Genomic DNA, 20,634 nt, shown 5'->3' on the forward strand with positions numbered 1-20,634 from the left:
CTTAGTAGCGAATGCGCTGGCCTAAGTCCATAAACTCATTTATTTGCACTAAGCACGGAATGTGTAATAACTGAATCTTGTCAGCTTTTCCGAATGATCGTATACGTTGTGCAGCCCCATCTTGTCGTACATTCCTAATTACAACCACGCACGAAACCATTGAGAGCATTTACTCCACAGTTGAGCAGTAAATCCCTGGGTCTTAATGCCGTCAAAAGTGGCAGCCGCAGGGGCTGATTTCGCCTGTCCCGATACCGTCGTTCACGCCGTCGACCCCGTCAGGTGTGTGACGTCGAAGCGAGGCGGGCGAGAGATGCGTTCCGGTTTTCCTCCGGTCGGCCGTCACCGCGAAGGGCCGAGAGGCGGACGCTTGCTGCCGAGATTACGGCCGTTCTTATTTTTTATTTGGGACGCGTTTATTTTTATATCTTTCTCCCAGCCGCGACTGAAGCTTTACTTAAACGAGAGGAAGCTGGCGCTCTTATACGCGTCCCGTTGCGCCATCTGGGACCGATGTCACGAAGGTGCAGAGGTATGCGCGCGAAGTCTTTGGAAGTTCCTTAAGATCAAACGTTAAGTCCGATGAAATGCATTGGTGTTCCAGTTACTTTTGTGCTTCAATGCATAAAACAGCGTTTTCCTTAAAAAGTTAACCGGAACGCACATGCATTTTGTCGGACACTTTGAAAATTAATATCTCGAAACTGGTTCAGTTCTGAGAATTCGTTCCAAGTGGATGCATCTCCTTGCGAACTCAGCGGCTATAATTCGTAGATTGAGAAATGTGCCGTAAAATAATTAAAAAGTTAATTAGCGTAATGACGTTATTATTCAATTAGGCGTTTTGATTTCTCGTGGAAGTAATGGCTGCCTCATCGAGTTGTTTATATCAAGGATTATAATTGGGCTATCTGCCACAGGCAATTTTTTAAAATTTGGTGCGGCTAAAATGAAACACTCTGTATATCTGATTGACTGCTCAAGTGCTATACGGTACGCCCATAAGCGGCTGCAGAAGCGCGCAGAAGAAAGAATGCGGTGATCGATCCTTATTGAGACACTGGTTGCTTGTTGCGAAAATGTTTTATTTAGAAGGTGGCCGGACAACATACCCTCCTCATCCTATCCATTTACCCTCCCTGGTGGCGTAGTGGCTTTATAGTTGCGTTGCTAAGCCCGAGGTTGCGGGATCGAATCCCGGCCGCGGCGGCCACATTTCGGTGGTAGCAAAATGCAAAAACACCCGTGTACAGTGCACTGGGGGCACGCTAAAGAACCCCAGGTGACCCAATATAACCCGGTTGCACGCGGGCGTGCACCAATACTGCGGCGTACCTCATAATCATATAATGGTTTTGGCACGTAAAAAACCCCAAAGCTTAATTAAATAATCGTATCCATTTATGTGTATTTAGTAAATATATCGGTTTCCAAGGTATTGCTATAGAAGTGAGCTATTCATTTTGCGCGTGAATGTGTCAGTGCTTTTTTTTAAGTTTTACGTGTTCCCAGCGGCTTATTTGATTTACTTTAAATTATATGATTTAGCCATTCCGTGCGTGCCACTGGATGTATGCTCATTCTTGGCTAATTGGACTGTTTATTCAACTTATTTAATTATGGGGCCAGGCAGGGATAACTTATCTATTTTTCTTTATAAGACGCCATTATAGTAAATGTCTCTCCTACAGTACACAGCGTTCTGTACTTTACAGAGACTGTACCTATGTGCTACCATGCACAATATATTTCCCGTTAGTCGCGCGTACAATTAAACGTGATCAAGCAGAGAGAGTCCTTCCACCATTCGTGAATGCGACATATCTAAACTCACGATTATAGCCTACCATTTTGCTCCAAACTTAGGGCTGACTTGTGAACCATTTGTTGGACCTTAAGTGCCACCCGATGAGTGTGTGACGCACATCATGTTTTATTCGTCTGTAGTTGTTCAACATTGGGAAGTTCGAACGCAAGATCACAAATTGTCGTTAAAAACATTCAGTGACGATTTAGCGGTAAATGTGAGAGGAATGCGTTAGTATTACGCCTCCCCTCTTTGAGGTCTCCAATCAATGATTTAAATGACGTTCACTGCATTGCAAAAGCTGTGTAGAGGAGCTCACTCGAAACACGTCCTGCCTGTTCTAGAAGCGAAGTGCAGCTTACAGAAGTCCGGAGCGGACGTCAGCTGCACTTTGTGTGTACACACACACACATACACACGCCCTTATATATATATATATATATATATATATATATATATATATATATATATATATATATATATGGTCATGTAAAACAATAACTGAGCCCCTCGGTTTCCCTTCTTTTATCAGGTTTATATAGATACGCAGATGTACACATGCTCACACACGCGCTCTTCGTTCTGTTGTCTACCGTCTCCTATCTACCATAGCTTCAAACACTTTCACGCACACTTTTTACCCACTTTAGCACTCATAATGCTAACTCATTAAAAAAAACTCCCAAAATAGTCTCTCAACAACATTAGAGCATTGCAAAGAAGCTTGCTAAAAAAGAATTGCCGCTGTAAGACTACCTTTCCTGAAACGCGAAATAGATGGTTTCCGAAAAAAGAAAAAAAAATCTCCACAAACACTTGGGTGCCGTAGACCCATGTGAAAAGGCCCGTTGCAAGGAAAGCATCACAAGTTGTAGCGTCAAAGATAAAACTACCAGATGACTAAACTGTCAAAACACTAAATGGCAGACTACAATTACAAATCACAGGTAGCCATTTAGGCTTCCATCCGCCGCAAAACCGAAAACAAAACTTAGATTACACATTTAGTTTCTGTACTGCTTCGATGACTTTTGTCGTTTTCCTATTTTCCTATGATTCGAGTAAGTTTGGTGTAGGAAAGGGAGATCAATAACCATATTCTCTCGGTTGTTCCAATATATCTGGTTGCCTTCAAAACAATCCTACCCAGTACCACCATAAATGGGGTAGACATACCGAAAGTGGTGTCACTACGCATTCTCGGCCTCGCAATTTATAAAGAAGGATCGGGTGCCACTACACTTCCCAAACTGCTGGCCTCACTCATGCAAGTGACCCTCCTCATCAAACTGGTCGCCAACAGGCGGCATGGCCTAAAAGAGCAAGACACGCTCCGAATCATGCAGGCACTCGTAACCAGTCGAATAACATATGGTACTCCCTATCTCAACTTAAAAAAAAGCCGACATCGAAAAATTAAACACTTTCATGAGAAAAGCAACCAAGATTGCCATTGCGGTTTCTGAGAATGCTTCGACGGCCCGTCTAAATAAACTGGGCCTCCACAATACGTGAGAAGAACTACGACAATTCCACAAGGCAAATCAAATTCAATGCCCAAAACTAACAGAAATGGGCCAAACACTAGTGCACTGTGTCGGTTACAGCCCGGCAGCAGAAGAAATCAAAGCAAGACAGTGAATTCCAAATTACTTACGGGGCGCCATTACTGTGGCGCTCATTCCCCGCAATATGCAGCATATTCATAGCAAAGACTGAAGAGAAGCAAGAACCCAAGCTCTATACCAGAACTACTCTAAGATCCCGACAGGCGCTATACGGATGCGGTAAAACATCCGAAACATTCAGCCTTCCCCTGAGCGCCGTAAACGCCCAAGGCAAGGAACAAGCTGCCGCCACGGTCACCGCAAGGGACAAAGATACAGCGGACGAAGTGGCAATCGCGCTTGCTATTTCCGCGTGCACTGTCTCAGCCGTGATAATCAGCGACTCGCAAGTGGCGTGTCGCAACTACCAAAATGAAAAAAAAGAACTCTGAAGTGAGAGAGAGAGAGGGGGGGGGTAATTTATTTGAAGGAAGGCAGAGAGGTCAGCCTGAGCTAGCGTGCTCTAGCCTGCTATACTCTGCACGGAGGGAGGAGGGAACCGGGACGTAAAGGCTGGATGAGGGGTGAAGACATATAATTAGAATGCACGATGATGAAGACACGTTCAGCATTCTCCTGTTTATCAACAAAGTAACTCTCTAAGAAAGCTCTGAGCTTCCTTACCGATACCTCTAACCTAATAGGAAATCGTCCGTAGACCTACGCCGTCTGGACCCCAAGACACGAGGCCCTTGTGGGGAACGAAGTGGCCGATGCCGCAGCCCGAGAACATAGAATTCGTGCTTTCCTGCCAAAGGTAACCAGAAAGGTGACGAGGCAGTAAGACATCCCGAAGAAATACACCAACAGTCTACAGCACCATCGACTCGAACGAAGAATGTAACTACTACCTCACTCTAAACTCAACAGAGAAGACAATTATTTTAACAAGACTACATATGAACTCCTACGTTAACGGCGTCCTATTGCATAAGATATATCCAATGCAATTCCTGCAGATCTGCAAGTGTTGCGGAATCCCGGGCACCCTGTGCCACTTGATATGGAGTGCTCGGGACACGCGCGACCCCTACAGCAACCCAAGGCCGAAGATGAAGAAACAGCTGAAGAAGAGAAGACGGATATAATCTCAAAGTTCTTAATAGTATTTTCTTTTTCGAATTTATAAATTCATCTTTCTCGAACTATGCAAATTTAGTTTTTTAATGTAGTCCCAATGGAAGTTCATTTTTGAATGTGAATACGAGTAGCGAGTGTGTAGCACTTGATTCCTATTCAAGACTTCGAATATTCGTCCACCTCTAATAAGTACAAACACGTGAACCCATGCGCACCCCTCTCTTCCCACACACGCACACATAACAAGTCATGTTAGTTTGTTTACATTACTGGTGTAACATACATCCATGCATGCACTTGTTCAAGCTATATATTTTCACTGAAATGGACACCGACGTCACGGTACTTATACAATAATTGGTTCATTGTCGGGTACACCGGCCGTTAAACTACTGGCATGTCAGTTGAGAGTTCGGAAAATAACCTAAATTGTCTGCCGCCTGATCGCAACGCGAAAAAAAAAAAAGAAATTTACCTGTTCAACACGACAGATGCGCGCCTCAGTACGCAATGTCAAGCCTTGTTTCTGAAGCGGCACTCGAAGCTGGCGCATTACTCCCCAGTAGAGGTTACCAGTCGAGCAAGGCGTGAAGCTCGTCACGCTTGGTCAGGCAAGGTTACATGAGCAAAATTTATTATGTGTGCTCACGCAAGCCTTATTACACGGAGAAACAGTTAAAGCGTAAGGAACTGGCTGCTTTGCACTCATTACATCGACCACGGAGTCAAGTGTCTGAGGCTGTACACCAGCGTGGATTATGTGCAGATGCAATCATGAAACTTGTAATGGGCGTGCCATATCACGATACCAGCTGCTGCCATGGGCCTTTGTGCTCGCTTGAGGCCTATCGATGAGCAATTGATCGCGGTGCTGTGAGCACTAGAAACACAAAGTAAATGGAAATGGTGCTGGTTACAAAAGCACGCCTTTTGGAGGCCAATGAATACGCCCATGAAGTGTGTGGAACAAGGGAAACGCGGGAGGCTGAAACCAAGTCCCTTCAATCGCTGGCGCACATAGGCGTTTAGACAAAGGTGTTCTGCGAGCTCAGTGATTTACATGTGAAAGCGTAGACGCCTGAGTAAAACGTAACTTGGACTGGGAGAAAACTGCTGACAGGCGTCGGGGTCGAATGCGTTCAAACTCTCGGACCTGAAACTTCGATGACCTGGTCTTTGGGCCAACCACCTCATTTGAACCTTTTTTATTGGTCAGTCGCTGCTGCAGCCATTATACTGGTTGCCTTATTACTGCCGAGGCTGCTTTTTTCGCATTTCTTGCAAAGCAGCACTTTGTTAGCAGTAGTGAACGCGGTTTAGGATGCGTCAATTTAAATTGCAGAAGCGAAGGCCTGTGCCTCGCGTTCAGAGTCCGTGGTGATGCCAATGATGCGAACTCATACACAATTACCACTGTGCCCACTGGCAGACATAATTGTGCCATTCAGTGCTTCGTTAAAGCTTCGCCAAGTTTCCGATTTTAGGGCAGAACCATATAGCCGCGTATGCTTTCAGCAGAATATGCAGTGCTCCCTCACACACACACACACACACACACACACACACACACACACACACACACACACACACACACACACACACACACACACACACACACACACACACACACACACACACACACACACACACACACACACACACGCACACACGCACACACGCACACACGCACACACGCACACGCACACACACCACACACACACACACACACACACACACACACACACACACACACACACACACCACACACACACACACACACACACACACACCACACACACACACACACACACACACACACACACACACACACACACCACACACACACACACACACACACACACACACACACACACCACACACACACACACACACACACACACACACACACGCACGCACGCACGCACGCACACACGCACGCACGCACGCACACGCACACACGCACATGCACGCACGCACACGCACGCACGCACACACACACACACACGCTTGAAGACACCAACATACGCAAGTCGTTGTGAATAAACCCTCCAGCAAACAGCAATCGCCATTTTGACATGGGTTATGTGACGTCCAAAAGTGTGGATGCAACGCTTTGCGGTTGCTCCGGAATATTCCGAAACCAGGTGCGCACCGTGCCTAGATGGTGCATACCCACAGCTGTGCAAGTTCTCCAGGCTCTAGTAGAACCCTTCCACTAGTATCTGGCAACAGCTCCTGTAATCTTTGGAAGGTTCATTGTCTCTTGTATTCTTTCATTCGAGTGATATACAGAAGTCGCAGTTTCTCCCGAAAGGCGAACCATCGATTGCGAAAGCAAATTAATAGAGAGCTATACGAAGCGAGGATAGTAGTTTAATGGACCGTATTGTCCATTATTGTAATTTGTAAACATTCGCTTACTAACTAAATAGACAATCACGGTGTCACGCGCACACAGGTAAACATGAACACATCTCGCTCGATGACCACGGAAACTCGCTGTTCAAATGCCGGAGTGAGAAGGTGCGCCAGCACCAGCGGAAAAATTGACTTTCGCGCGGTCTCTCGTCTCGCTTCAACGCGAACTGAACGTCGAAAGCACAGCGCATACGAAGCTACCGGCACTCGGCGCATGCACTTTGTCTCCATCGCAGATCGCTTTGAAGATGAGGCCCGCGCGGGCGCGCTCTTCGCCCACTTCGCAGACCGCTTTCACGATACGGTGCTCGCTTGGCCGCGCTGTGAGCAGCAGCCGATGCAGCAGAACGCACCCACCTCCCTCTCCCCCTCCGTCGCATCGCCCCCGTGCGTCGCGCGCGAAAGAAGACCGCGCGCTTCCGGCCTGCCTTCCGCCCTCGCGTGCGCAACATTGAGCCGCGATTGCCGGCTCACCCTTCACTCGCACACACAGCGTACGGCGTGCGGCGACGATTTTATCGCCGTTGGACTTAATACGGAACCTCACGGTGATGGCGACGGCGACACCGAAGGCAGAAATGCGATCGGAGTGTCCATACAATTGCTATCGCAATAAAACAACAGAAATGAAAGAACGGCTGCACAAACGATCTCTAGCTGACCGTCGAGAGGCACGTGCAAAAATAAAACCACGCCAAGGTGACATTGACGCATTTCCGGCTCTTGCCGTACCCAAGAGCATAACCTTCGAAATGGGCTTCTGTTACTCCGACAAGCCATTAGTGTCACCCGTTAGTGTTGCGAGACTGAGGTACTGTTTAGCTGGAAAGAAAAATGCTATTGATACGCAAATTGGCTTCTGCATCAATCGCGCTTATATTTTGCGAGATTTTTCACACGTTTTCACATCTAATGCATAAGTCAAGCTCTGAAATTTGGTGGCCTGGCCCCTTTTATAACGAGGATTCATGCAGCGTCGTGGACCATGCCGTTAGTCTATTAACAGCTCACGCAGCGCCCGTGGAGGTACACTCATATAACCAATATTATCAAAGCGCTACTTTTCGGTGCACTATCTCCAACGAAATGTTAATTGCTATGACGTAAGTGTAATCCCGTATATTTCAAGCAGGAATAATCATATATACCTGATTCATGTACATAATTTTGCCCGCGCACCCTGCCGAATGCCGATTGCAGTAAACAACATGAACGATAGGTACTACTATGACAAAACTGGGACGGTATATTGCGTTACGTTGTTTCGTACGTTTGTTCCGCCTCCATTCCAAACCTCTCCACTCTACTTTCTCCACTGCTATTAAAATTCACCCAGCGGAAACGGGCTGTGGTTAAAGCACCACTGGTTTGCTTTCGTTCTTGCCTGTATGCATGTGACCTCTACTTGGGCAATAAACATTGCTGAAGTCAGCGCCGTGTTCGTGTTTATTATTCTCTTACCCTTGTCTCCCACGCTGCGCCCATATATTGCTATACATTATCAGCACATTGGATACCAGTTTAGTGGACATCAAACATACATTCGCAGCGCTCACGCGACAGCCATTTCACTTTTGCCTGTATCGGGAGCAGTTTGAGGGGTTCGTAGTGATGTGATATGACAGGTGAGCGCATTCCTAGCTCTGCAGGACGATCTCGAAACAACAGTATATTTCGCTGCGCGTGTTAGATGTCTCCAAATACGTAACTTTTCTTGTAGAGGGATGGTGAAAGTTATGCGATCATCGGTGTACACAGCGGCTGACGTCTAGGCGAATTACGTTATGCTAAAAACGGAGCCATTGGTACGTTCAACGAAAACTTGATGCACAGACTATCAATGCCATCGAATAACATACATCTGCATGGCAATCACGACACCACGTTTTTTTTCTCGTTTTCTTTGCTGTGATTAGCTAATTTTAATTTGTTAACGACATCGTTATTCCCAATAAGTGGCGCGCCGAGAAAACCTGCAAGCTCTTCGCAGTGGCGCCTTCAGTCGCCCATCAAAGGAACATCTTTCCTTCTGAAACCGGTGCTCGCAGGCTCCCTCCACGATGAGCATTGCTTTCCTTACGAAAGATGGCGCAAGTGAAGCGCTGCCGCCGGAAAGCGATCGCCACGTTTCATTCGCGATAGTCTCCGCGTGAGGGCCTCCCACCGCCTGTGCTTTCCGTTTGCCGGTTACGGGACGACAGCCTTTCGCGCTTTTTCTTTTTTTTTTTTTTTTTTTTGCCGGTGCCTTTTCTGGTTGCGGAAGGCAAGGGAGGGAGCAGTCGCGTTCATGTCTTTTGCGCAGGTTAATCACTCCAATAACAGTTTGGGCTAAGCGGACGTATTGCCAGATGTGCACTTCATATCTTAATTTTAACGAAATGGACGGCTTCACGTAAGAAACAAAGCCCCACTAACTCAAATATAAGGGGCTCAATATGGGGTGCCTATCGCAGGAAGAGTGAAGAGAAAAGAGAAAAGGCGATAATAACGAGTTGTATTAGTAAATTGTCCTGCTATATTACAAAGAAATCCCCTCCTATACTCTGAGCTAGGCTTTGTAAAACACAAAAGACGCAAGAATGACGGACAAGTGGCGCCGCCGCATTGAAGTTCCCGGACCAGCTCGCCGTGATATCATGGACTTCGGAGGCATCTGCTCCTTGTAATATGCCAAGTTGTGATATAAAAGAACCAAAGACTGAACTGGAACACTTTCGAAAACATTTCTTAGCCACAAAGGCACAAATGTTATAAATAACTTCGTAATCTGTGACGCCACAGTGACGAACAAGCGCTAGGGTTTCGGTGCGGAATAAAAAAATGGAAACGTGGCCTTCATTTAATCTTGCTGTATTTAATCTCTTGCAACCAAATAAAAAAATAATGTTTTGAAAGAATATGTCAGCATTTAAAGGGATTCAATGGCTTCTATTTAGCCTCCCTTTGAAGTGAATCTATAACTTGGTGTCAGCTCTAGTTGCAATACTGTTAGGATTCGAAAATGTTTTTTTTATTATGGAATTGCTCAAAAACACTGCGTATATATATAAAAAATCCTTACCAAGTCATCCATGCCGAATGCAAATAATGCAGTCATACGTACTGTAGATACTAGACTCTCTAAACTACAAGCTCAAGCCCTAAGGACGTGTCTTGGTCTTCTGAAGTGTGCGTCTACGGCGGCAACGATTGTCATAGCGCGAAATCACCCAATATCAACGTACTTAGCCACCGACGCCCTCAGGGCACATATTCGGCACGTTGCTCGACTACCTTCCCACCATCTTGCATCTTTACTTACAGAAAGGCCACATACAACTTTCAGTCGTATAATTGCTGCCAATCATACCTCGTTGCCGTCGAACTACATGCCTGCAGCAAGACCATCCTCACCGTTATGGTGCCTGCACAAACCTAATGTACGCCTCACCATCCCAGGAATCACGAAGAAAGCTCACATGCCGTCATTTGCCCTGAAACAGGTCACGTTAGGACTTTTACATGAGGTTCACAGTGGCCGCGTACATGTTTATGTCGACTGCTCAGTCACACCTACAAATTCAGCTGCCGCAGTGGTAATTCCAGCAAGATCCGTCAAGATACAGCTAAAGACGTGACATGTCTCATCAACGACAGCTGCTGAGCTGGTAGCCCTCCAGTGCTGCTCTTCACTTCATTTGGAGGAACCACCCCATCCATGGTCAATCTTCTGTGACTCCAAGGCAGCCCTCCAGAGTTTACTCTCAGTACTGCGCCATGGATCCCTTGAGCAGCTCGTCGCAGTGATAAGACAAGTACACCATCGCATAGTTGATGAAGGGCACAATATAATATATCAGTGGTTGCCTAGTCACTGTGGCATACATGGCAATGATCGAGCGGACGCAGCGGCTCGATCTGCCAATGACGGTGTCAACTGCATTACCATTCCTCTTTCGAGAGCCGACGCAGAGAAAAAAGTTTCCGCGCTTGCGCGTGAGCTAACATTGATGCAATGGAATTCATCCGATTTCACAAGTGCACGCCTTCATGCCCTGGACCCTAATTTACAGCTCCGTATTCCGTTCAACCTTTCACGACGGGACTGCGCACTTCTAGTCCGTCTATGGCTTGGAATAGCATTTTCAAATGCGTACTCCTTTCTAATCGGAATGGCCAATAGCCCACTTTGTGAATTCTGTGGGTGAAATGAAACAATTGCACACCTTCTTTGTGAGTGCCCTCGCTTCAACCCGCAGAGAGAAGCTCTCTCAGCGACGATAGATCAACTGGACAAACGTCCAATAACAGAAAAGAACATCCTTGGAAACTGGCCTACACAAACAACGGCGCGAGACGGCCTGAAGGCACTGCTGCGTTACTCGAAAGACACCGTACTCAGTGACAAATTGTGACTCTGCACTGTGTTACGTAGGATGGAACGTTCACACTATGCAACACGAGAACGCCTTCGCAGACTGCGTGGCAGTGCCCACAGAAACAGTTCTGTTTTGTGTGCTTGTGTGATTGTCTTTTCTTTCCTTCCTTTTTTTTTCTTTATTTTTACTTTTTTTTCTCTCTCTCTCTGCTTTGGCATCCCTTTACGCCTCCCCCGGTACAGGGTAGCCAACCGGAGATAACCTCTGGTTAACCTCCCTGTCTTTCCTTTACCTTTCTCTCTCTCTCGCTCTTTCTGCGAAATATTATACACTCTTTTACAGATTACGTTAAATTCTCAAAATTTTGTACTGGAGCTTTGAGCAAACCGTACTGATGAATTACAGTCAAACGCCTCTATAGCTAAGCGCTTGGGACCTCCAAAATCCTCCGTTCTATATATAGAGCTCACTTCGTTGTAGAGGTTGCTCACCGTAAGACTCCGTATAAGCAGCAGCCTAAGCAGGTTCGGCGAAAGGCAACCTCTATTTAGCATGAATTCAAGTGATAATTTTTTCTGCACATTTGGGTTGACGGAATGTGCAGCGGCAGCCGATGATATGGCAACGAGGTTCACGGCACGCTCAGCGGCGAAATCTGGGAGAGACGCAAGATACAGCTGCGGAGCGTCGACTGTCGCCTATCGCCTGCCTCGTCTGAATTCTTAGTTAATGTGCTGGCTCTTCACCACATGCTGCCTTCGTCGACCTTCGCCTCCATTCGATCCTCGATGGCCTCGACGATGTCGTCAATTTCGAGCAGATCATAAGGTCGGTTGGAAGTGCAAGGCAGGGGGAGAGGGGGGGGGGGCAATTATACCTACTGCGGTGTCCAGACTCCCCCCGTATGGTGGCGTTCTCCCAATGTGCACCGCCGCTGTGTGGTAGCCATGGAGGGAAGTGGTGGTGCTGCTATACGTGCGCTTGTTGTAAAACAACAAGTAAGCCGTCGGGGTCGAATATATTCCTTCGTTGTACAGGCAAATTCTACGTCGGGATCTTCGCTGTGGCGACGGTGGCATGGTAGATAGGATTTCGGTCGGGACATATAAATCCTTCGTTACGCGGATGATATCGTTGTAGACGCGTTGGAGAGGCGTTCGACTTTAGTTGTCTATTGCAGAGTTGTGTAGTATACTATATTTGTTTCAATCTATATATAATATAGGGGGTCGCAACTAATGTTAGCCCAAGCTGCTCAAAGAAGAGAAAGATTTAAAAAAGCACAGTGCAAATGGTGATTTAAAGACTTATGGTGTTCCGTTCTCAGACCTCTGACCACCAAACGCCATATAGGTATATAGGTCGTATAATTGCATCTTGCAACGCATTTTTCAATTTTTTTTTCTTTTGAACGGCTTGGCTCACGTTAGCTGGGACACACGGTATACCTACCACTGTACGAACGGCTCAACGACTATTGTTTTTTGATGTATTTAGATTGAAGCTCCCTCTGTAAAAACTACTCATGTATAATGTAATGATGCTACATGGCGGCAAATTACTTGTAAACATCAAGTATGTTTGCTATCTACTTCACACAGCATACTGAAATTGCATATACAAATGCTGGCTTTCTTCCCGCGGGTCACCTTTACCATTGGATGGGGCTTACTTAATAAAAACAACGCCTCTCTGCGTTGCGCTGCTCTGCGTTGATAAGCATGAGCTTATCAGTATAAGTTCGCGCTCCATATCATATAAAGGAAAATAAAGCTTTCAAACGGAAAGCACTGTTGAATACGCAGCAACTTATAAAAGTTGCTGCCTTACTTTTGCTGCCGACAACGACAAAAGTGGCACCACGTGTGCTGATTCAGCTTAGAGCAATTTACCTATGTAATGATTCTCATGAACTTTGAAACCTAGTATATATTAAAATATGATATCAATTAAAGAAGTAGAGGTATATTTCATGCATGTACACCAGTTAAGACATACGGCACGCCGAGCAAAACTACAAGAGCAGATGATTTCTGGTGCCGTATCTCAGCAAATGACTTTCCATTACTTTTTCTTTTTCAGTGCGTGCTCATTGGACAAGCCAGCCATAAGGACACCTCTCCAATGTGACGTCTCAATGAAGAGAGAATTGAATGATACGGCACGTAAAACGGAAAGTGTTGAAGAAAGTAGTCGAGCGAATATGGTACCTTCATTCTTGCTTCAAAGGATTTCTGTTCATTCGCTTTCCTGCTACACTTAGTGTCGTGGCCTTTATGTCGAAGACAGCACGCCTTTATGAGCAGTCATTGACTTCCTCCACAGAGCTTACTGTTCACCGTAGAGTTAGCTGTCGTATTTTCTTTCGATTATATTATGACGTTTTTCAGGGTGGTCCTGCGTTGTAACTTTAGCAAAACGCTGTCAAGTAGACAGATGTCACGCAATTTATCACAAGGTATATTCGGCACTCGTTAGGCGATAAACTGCATTCGTTGGTCATAATAGTTCAAAGGCTTTCTGTCAAGGGCGCGAGCCCTACGTTTAAGACAATCCCGAGGTGAGTTGACCATCAAGTGCTTGAAACCCTCAGCACATCCCTCTTTACTGTTCATTGCATATGCCATAAATAGAACCCAACAGAATGGCATGGATGCAGTTCTCTTTTGTTTCTTCTGTGGCAAGCCGTTGATTTATATATTTAGAGCCTCTTCAGTGTCTCTATATACAAGCGTTTGAAAGCATTAGCGCAAGTTTAGTAAACGGTCTTCGCTGTGTACAGCGTTTTGGAAAGAACCAAGAATTGGTCGCGCCAGATCCATTTTCTAGAAGCTTTCTCCTCGTCCCGATGACAAATGCGGGCACTTTTCTGAGCACCCCTGGTCGCGTTTTCCCTGACATCTCCTGTCGTGCGGCTGCTCTTCAATGCGGCGCTTTAAAATGCAGATGATGGCGCCTGCCTGTCTTGCGCATCGTCGCGCATGAGAAGGCCCCTGGGTGCGAGGCGCGGTACCCGTTCGTCTCATATGCCCGAAATTTCGCCCTGACCCGGTTCGCGGGTGAAATGGGTCGTTTTCGTTAATTTTTCGAGTGCGCGAGCGAGAGTGGTGAATATGCCGACAGCGTGAGGGAAGTGTATGTATATATAAGAATGTGGCACGCCGATGTCATTCGAGACCTTGCGAAGAGCGCACGAGGAATACGTACCACCGAATCATGTTTGCCGAGGTAAGCCACCAGCAGCGACGGGCCGAGTCACAATTTGAGACATCGGATTGTGGTCAATATCGACAGTCTTAAGGCGCCATAACACTTGATGGTGGTGCCTATTTTCTGCTGATAGACGCCGGGGTTGTAGACATTGTCGCTTAAAGTTCGACTGGCGAGAAAACAACTTTTCTGGGGGATTGCTAACTATAATATACTTATTGAAATCAAACGTTAGTGCTAGCTGCCTTAGTATGCCTGGGAGCGACGAACGAGCTTCGCTTTCAGGAACAGCATAATGTAAGCGTCAATTAAAGTCGGAGGGCGCTTAAGCTTCACCTTTAAGAGTGAAACGCGACAGCATTAAAAGATCCCCGTCTGCTTATCAGGCTTTTTCCCTCGTATATTCAAAGTACAATCCGACGCTATCACGTCTGTAGGTTGTGGTTAAGTCGTACTTTACAACTTTTCTCACAGATTTTACTTTGAGAAATTCAATTTTTGTTCACTAACGCCTTGCGCCACGCAAAGGGCCTTCCTGGTCGGGGTGGTTTGGGATGATGTGATTCCGCATGATTATTTCCGCTAACGACGCCGGCGGGCCCACGCCGACACCGACGCCGGATTTTCTGCGACCCGGGGCCCTTAACGCTATCGCGTTGAAATAGGTCATTACTATACTGCCCACGAAGAAAAGAAAACACGCAGTGTAGTGGATCTTGCCTTGCGTCAGTGCGTTAATTGTCGTATATTTTACTATCACGGATTGAGGGCGATCCATCGCAGTCAGCTATGTTATGATTACAAACTAGGACACTCGTAGCAATCAACGACTATACCGTCCACAATATGTTGCATCGGTCTCTTCGCATTTTCTTCCAATTTGTCGAACATGAGCGAACAAAAGATCTTTAAGAGATGCTCTTGGAGGAGGGGGGGGGGGGGGGTCGGAACAGCTGTTTTTGTTAAGCTGAACCAAGCACATATCGTAATAGCCTCTTCTGCATGTGAGCTTAAGTAATAATTAGATGTTACTTCGGCACACCGTAAACACAAATTTCGTGTTGAATTCTTTTTCCCCACCTGAGTGCGTGGCACTCGCAATCGCCTTACGTTTCGAGTAACATCGACGTCAAGATCGTGAGTAATTTATGATGGAGAAGCTGAATTTCTAGTGTTTATTACAAGACATTTCCAAAGGTGCGGTCAGTGGGGCTTCGAAAAGCTTTTTGTCGCCGATAATTTTTGTCAACTCACATCCCATCACCAGTAAAACTATAACATACGCAAGCAATTGTGCTAACGCGTCCTCTTCACATAGGTACAGTCGAGAGCAAAGGCCTAGAGACTACGGCTTGAGTAAAAAAAGTAAATTTCTACTCGCACAGCTGTGCAACGTGAAATTGTCTTAATGCGCGACGCTGGTCAAAGAGGCGTACATAGGCAGTGCCACTTGATTTCAGTCTTTATGCTGAGGCTCCGACGAAAAAAAAAGAAAAAAAATGATACGTGTTTATTAATATCGTTTCTTTTTCTTTGGACGTGATCGAGACGATTATACAACAAATAGGCACAAATAAGGCAGCAATAGCTGCGTGTCAAAATCGGCGTATTCGCTCTGCCGGGATCTATTTCCTGCTGTGCTCTCTTCTACTCCATCTCAGGCCGTCTTCGTTGCACTGTGCCTGGCAGGCGCCGCCTCTGGCGGCGCAGTGCTGCCAGCTCCGGCCCCACTTTACGCCCCAGCACCCGTCCTGGCGGCTCCCCGCGTCTATGCCGCTCCCGCAAAGGCCGTTCTTGCTCCTGTCGCCGCGGTGCCGGTAAGTACCAGCATAAAACACGCGAGGCATTTATACGGATATGCAGCAGTACAGCTGAGTGAATGCCGTTTGGCTTTATATTCTATTTACCTGCAATCGGAGACGCTACTAGCGTTGCACAGGAAATTCATTTCACTCATATATATTTTACCCGTTCAGATGAGAACCTCACAAGCATGGGCCCATACGTATGCTGTTACGGTGGCTTTCTTTACATCCATCTAAGTTATGTGGACAGAACTTTTCAGCGATGATGCAGAGCGTATCCGTATTCATCCTCTTTCACCGATGAAAAGCTTCGAGCTCTTATGGGCCTCATACACTCAGCCGGACTTCTGCGCGGTTCTTCAAAGATAAGAGTGAGCTGCCACTTCTCGCAGAAAAGGAACTGCTTAGATAACAGCAGGTGAGGTTGTTACGATAAAGAGAAATGGAAATTCATTCGCAGGCTTTCTTATTTTACGATGTCTGATGCCTCTCGGAAGAGCTGTGCAGTTTCTGAATTACTGTTTCACTTCATTTGTTTCATTAATTATTTGTTATAATCGCTCTTAGTGTAGTTATTAGGTGTATCGGCAGTTTGATAGCCAGATTTCGAATTAGTCTTGCGGATAAGCAAGCACCTTAGCCATTTACTTAATCACTGCAGACCAGAATTTATTTAGACACAGTGGGTTTGGGCTATGGATGTGAGAATATTCTTAACTTAGGAATAACGAATCGAATATTGTCGTATTCGATTCGATCCTTGAATCAAATGGTCACTATTGGGAAATGCGAATATTTTTCGAAGTGTTTTCGATACTTCACATTGCCAGCTGTGCACGATCAATAACGACAGCTAAACCACAATCATTCGCTTTCAAGTTTAACCCAGGCATAACACTCGGCATTGTGTATTCGTGCTATTTATCGATGTTGCAGCTGTGTGTTCTGTTGGGACGTTCGATCGCAATATTAATATAAGAGTGACATCATATGGAGCATCAATGTAACTAGACAATAAAGGCTAACGGGCTGATAAGGCTGCTTTCTAAATCTTCATTCTAATAGCGTACGACCCCGAATGATTCTAATGTTCCATTCTAGCTTTTCATGAAGCGTACTTCACAATAGCGAATACTTGGGTGTCAATATACTCAAAAAGTTGATATCCGTTTCGATTCTCATTTGACTCTGTCTCAAAAAGGACTATATGACTATTCGTGTACTCCTAGTTCTCTCTTTCAAATAGCCGCATTACCTCGTGTGGCTACTGCAAAAAATAATTTCTAACTCATGCTGCAGGAAACTATTCACATACAAATCCGTAGTCACAAGTCGCTCACTCTAAAAACAGATTGCCAAGGAATGCCAACGTTATTGCGATTACCATTGAAGCAATGCCGCGTCACACCGTATTGCCTCATGCTTTACTCCTGTCTAGTCGATTTCTTCAATTTTCTATTCGGGCCCATACTCAGTGTAACATGACCAGTTGCACATACCCAATGGCCCAAGTTGGCATGAAATATCTCAGATAGAGACATATGCATTTATAAAAAAAAAAGAGAAAACGGGCCTGACATCTGGGCAACGAAATCCCCGCGTCCCTCCGCGCGGAGCTCGTCCCCACCACAAAGCGTATTATTCATTACACACACTTCTCCCCTCACCACGTTTTCAGGTGACAGCGCAGTCCTACTCCTTTGGTTACAACTCGGCTGACGAGTTCGGCACGCGCGTCCAGCGCCAGGAGTCCAGCGACGTGAACAACGTGCGCACCGGCTCGTACGGCTACGCCGACGCCAACGGCATCTTCCGCCACGTCCAGTACGTCGCCGATGCCGGAGGCTTCCGCGCTGCCATTGACACCAACGAACCGGGCACCGCCCAGGGACAAACGGCTGGCGCCCTTTACAACGCCGCACCGTTGCCGGCCGCCCCAGTGGCCCGTCCAGCACCCGTGGTGGCCGCTGCGCCGTACAAGGCCGCTGCCGCCGTGCCCGTGGCGGCGTCGTACGCAGCGTACGCCAAGCCTGCCCCCGCTCCTGCACCACTGTACGCTCCGGCGCAGCCAAAGTACGCCGCGCCAGCCTATGCCCCGGCGAGAGCTGTCGCGTATGGACCCAAGTATTTATAAGGACGATGAAGGGTGCATCCACCCGCTTGCTTGACCGAACGGATTGAATTGAGCGTGACACACTTTTGGGGTTGAGTTATTTTGACGGTCATTAAACTTTTCGTTTTATCCATCTTCGGAGTGACTGCACGCGATTGCTGTATTTAGATTGCCCATATTAGCACGAATGAACTCGTGCTTGAATTCGAAACACTGGGATGAAAATTACTGCCGGTGTTAATGATCGCCGCAGTATATCCAGGAAGCAGTATATCAACTTAAGTATGCTTAACAATTACCTATGGGAGAGAAAGATGACCGAATGGTTAAACGCGATGGCGAGGTACAGATAATATTTTAATTAAAGGAAAGCAGAATCCCGTACGAAGTTGCGCATTTAAATTAGGCTGTATTATTTCCGTCTTTCAAGGCAGCCTTTATTTCAGGACGTTAATCCTTTGCGTTCCTTTTATGATTGGATATCCTTCAGGACATATTCCGTCGATCTCTTTAAGGAACTGTCTCATAGGTGTTTCGCGTTAATTAGAGGGAACCTTCCTTATCCAGAAAATGCTAGTGCATTCTTCGCCTCAACGTAGGTATTAGCCTAGGTGATGCTTGCAACTTGTATCTTCGACACCAGCCACGAGATCGAGAATCAGATATGAAGACAATGAGTAATGATTGCGTGAGTGCGCGAACGGTGACCACTTTTGTACTCCTTTAGCTACCAGTTCAGATGCTTATGTTCACAATGCGAAGACCTCGAACTTCGAGTTGCCTTCAACGAGGGTGCGATGGCTATTATTTCTGAGCTTGCACTTTCCTTCTATACCACAGCTTTTGGCTGCCGGAGGCGGATGTGTAAGTTGAGTTTGGTTGTGATTTTTTTACTTGTCGCTGGGAAAGTAGAACTCCATATTGTGTTCCCTCCATTTAAGTGATGCCTTGCGAAGCCTGTTAATTTTTTCTTCGTCTTGAATATTTTTCACTGTATGCAATAAACATTATACACTAGTGGCGGTATTAGTTCGTTATTCTTCACGCACACTCTATGCCTTATGTTAATGCCTGTGGTTACGAGGCAGGCGCCGCTGCAGAAAATAAAAGACATAGAAGAGATGGATCTCTTGTAAAGCCCTGCACAGGAGGAGAAATGTTAATGGATACAGGAGGAGCTTGCCTGGCTACCCGCGTAGCATACCACTCCAGATGACAAGGTTGATCGATGCATCAAATGACCCAGTTAAACATAGTATGCATACACACTGCATACACATGCGCGAACCCTAGCAAGCAGCTTCAGAGTCTGATCGAGGCCCATGTCGTCAACGAAGAATAAAAGCGCTTTCGTTGCACGCAAAAACTAACGGTGCGTCTTCAAGGCCCAAGTATGTAGTACAGTTCAAAGGAGATGCCACGTAAATTTCAATAAGATTTTAGAATAGCTGTCATGATTGCAAAAAGTGTGCAGGTGCATCGAACATAATTTGTCATCAAACACGATGCACAGACTGGGAATTTCCGAACGTGCCATTTTTCATTGTTAGAAGTGGAAATAAGCTAGTGAGACATAATATAGCGCCAGCAGTTTTACCTTGACAGGTAATTTTATTATTGCGACAGAAAAGAAAGAAACAAACCTGTAAAACGAAGGTCGAGGAAGATATGCATGTTAGTACTAACTTGTGGGATCTCACGAATTTCTCTGTAAGTTTTGTCCTAGAACTTCGATAGCGAGTAGAACCTTTCGTGCTAAACAAATCAGTGAGCTTCCTTTTATGAAATTCTGTCCCGCAGGGCATTGTGTTTAACTTGTATGGAATATCCACTACAGAGAAAAAGCGTTTGTGCGAGACCGTACGACTATAGCAAAGCGAAAAGCGTTATTTATGCGATACACCTGAAAAAACTGAAAGAACTGAAACCTTAGTTTTTGTATATCGTTGAAATCAGTACAGGAGGTACCGAAAGTATCACAACGAAGCGGTACATTGCCAGCTGGCGTATTGTGTGCGTGCAAAACATGCCCCCCCCCCAAAAAAAAAAAAAAACGCTTAAAGTAACGCTTAAAGCAATATTATACCAGTGTAAACGGACAAAGTCTTCTTTCAAATATTTCTCTTAATTAATTCGGCAGACTTAAGTTTCATTTTGCAGAAACAAAATTCAGCCGAGCTGTTCTTACGATAATTGTCGATGTCAATGTGATTAGCATTGAAACAATGTAACGACA

General features: G+C 46.0%; 1 protein-coding gene across 1 annotated transcript; it reads left to right on the forward strand.

The window, feature by feature from the left end:
- Nucleotides 1-205: 205 nt before the first annotated feature.
- LOC119440497 (adult-specific rigid cuticular protein 15.7) lies at nucleotides 206-19,274 on the forward strand. The gene is made up of 3 exons (XM_049662944.1): nucleotides 206-282; nucleotides 16,069-16,297; nucleotides 17,964-19,274. The coding sequence occupies exons 1-3, from the start codon at nucleotides 206-208 to the stop codon at nucleotides 18,417-18,419; spliced, it is 762 nt and encodes a 253-aa protein (XP_049518901.1). The 3' UTR covers nucleotides 18,420-19,274.
- The last annotated feature ends 1,360 nt before the right edge of the window (nucleotides 19,275-20,634 follow it).

This window comes from Dermacentor silvarum, chromosome 2, assembly GCF_013339745.2.
Source record: "Dermacentor silvarum isolate Dsil-2018 chromosome 2, BIME_Dsil_1.4, whole genome shotgun sequence".
Classification (NCBI taxonomy): domain Eukaryota; kingdom Metazoa; phylum Arthropoda; class Arachnida; order Ixodida; family Ixodidae; genus Dermacentor; species Dermacentor silvarum.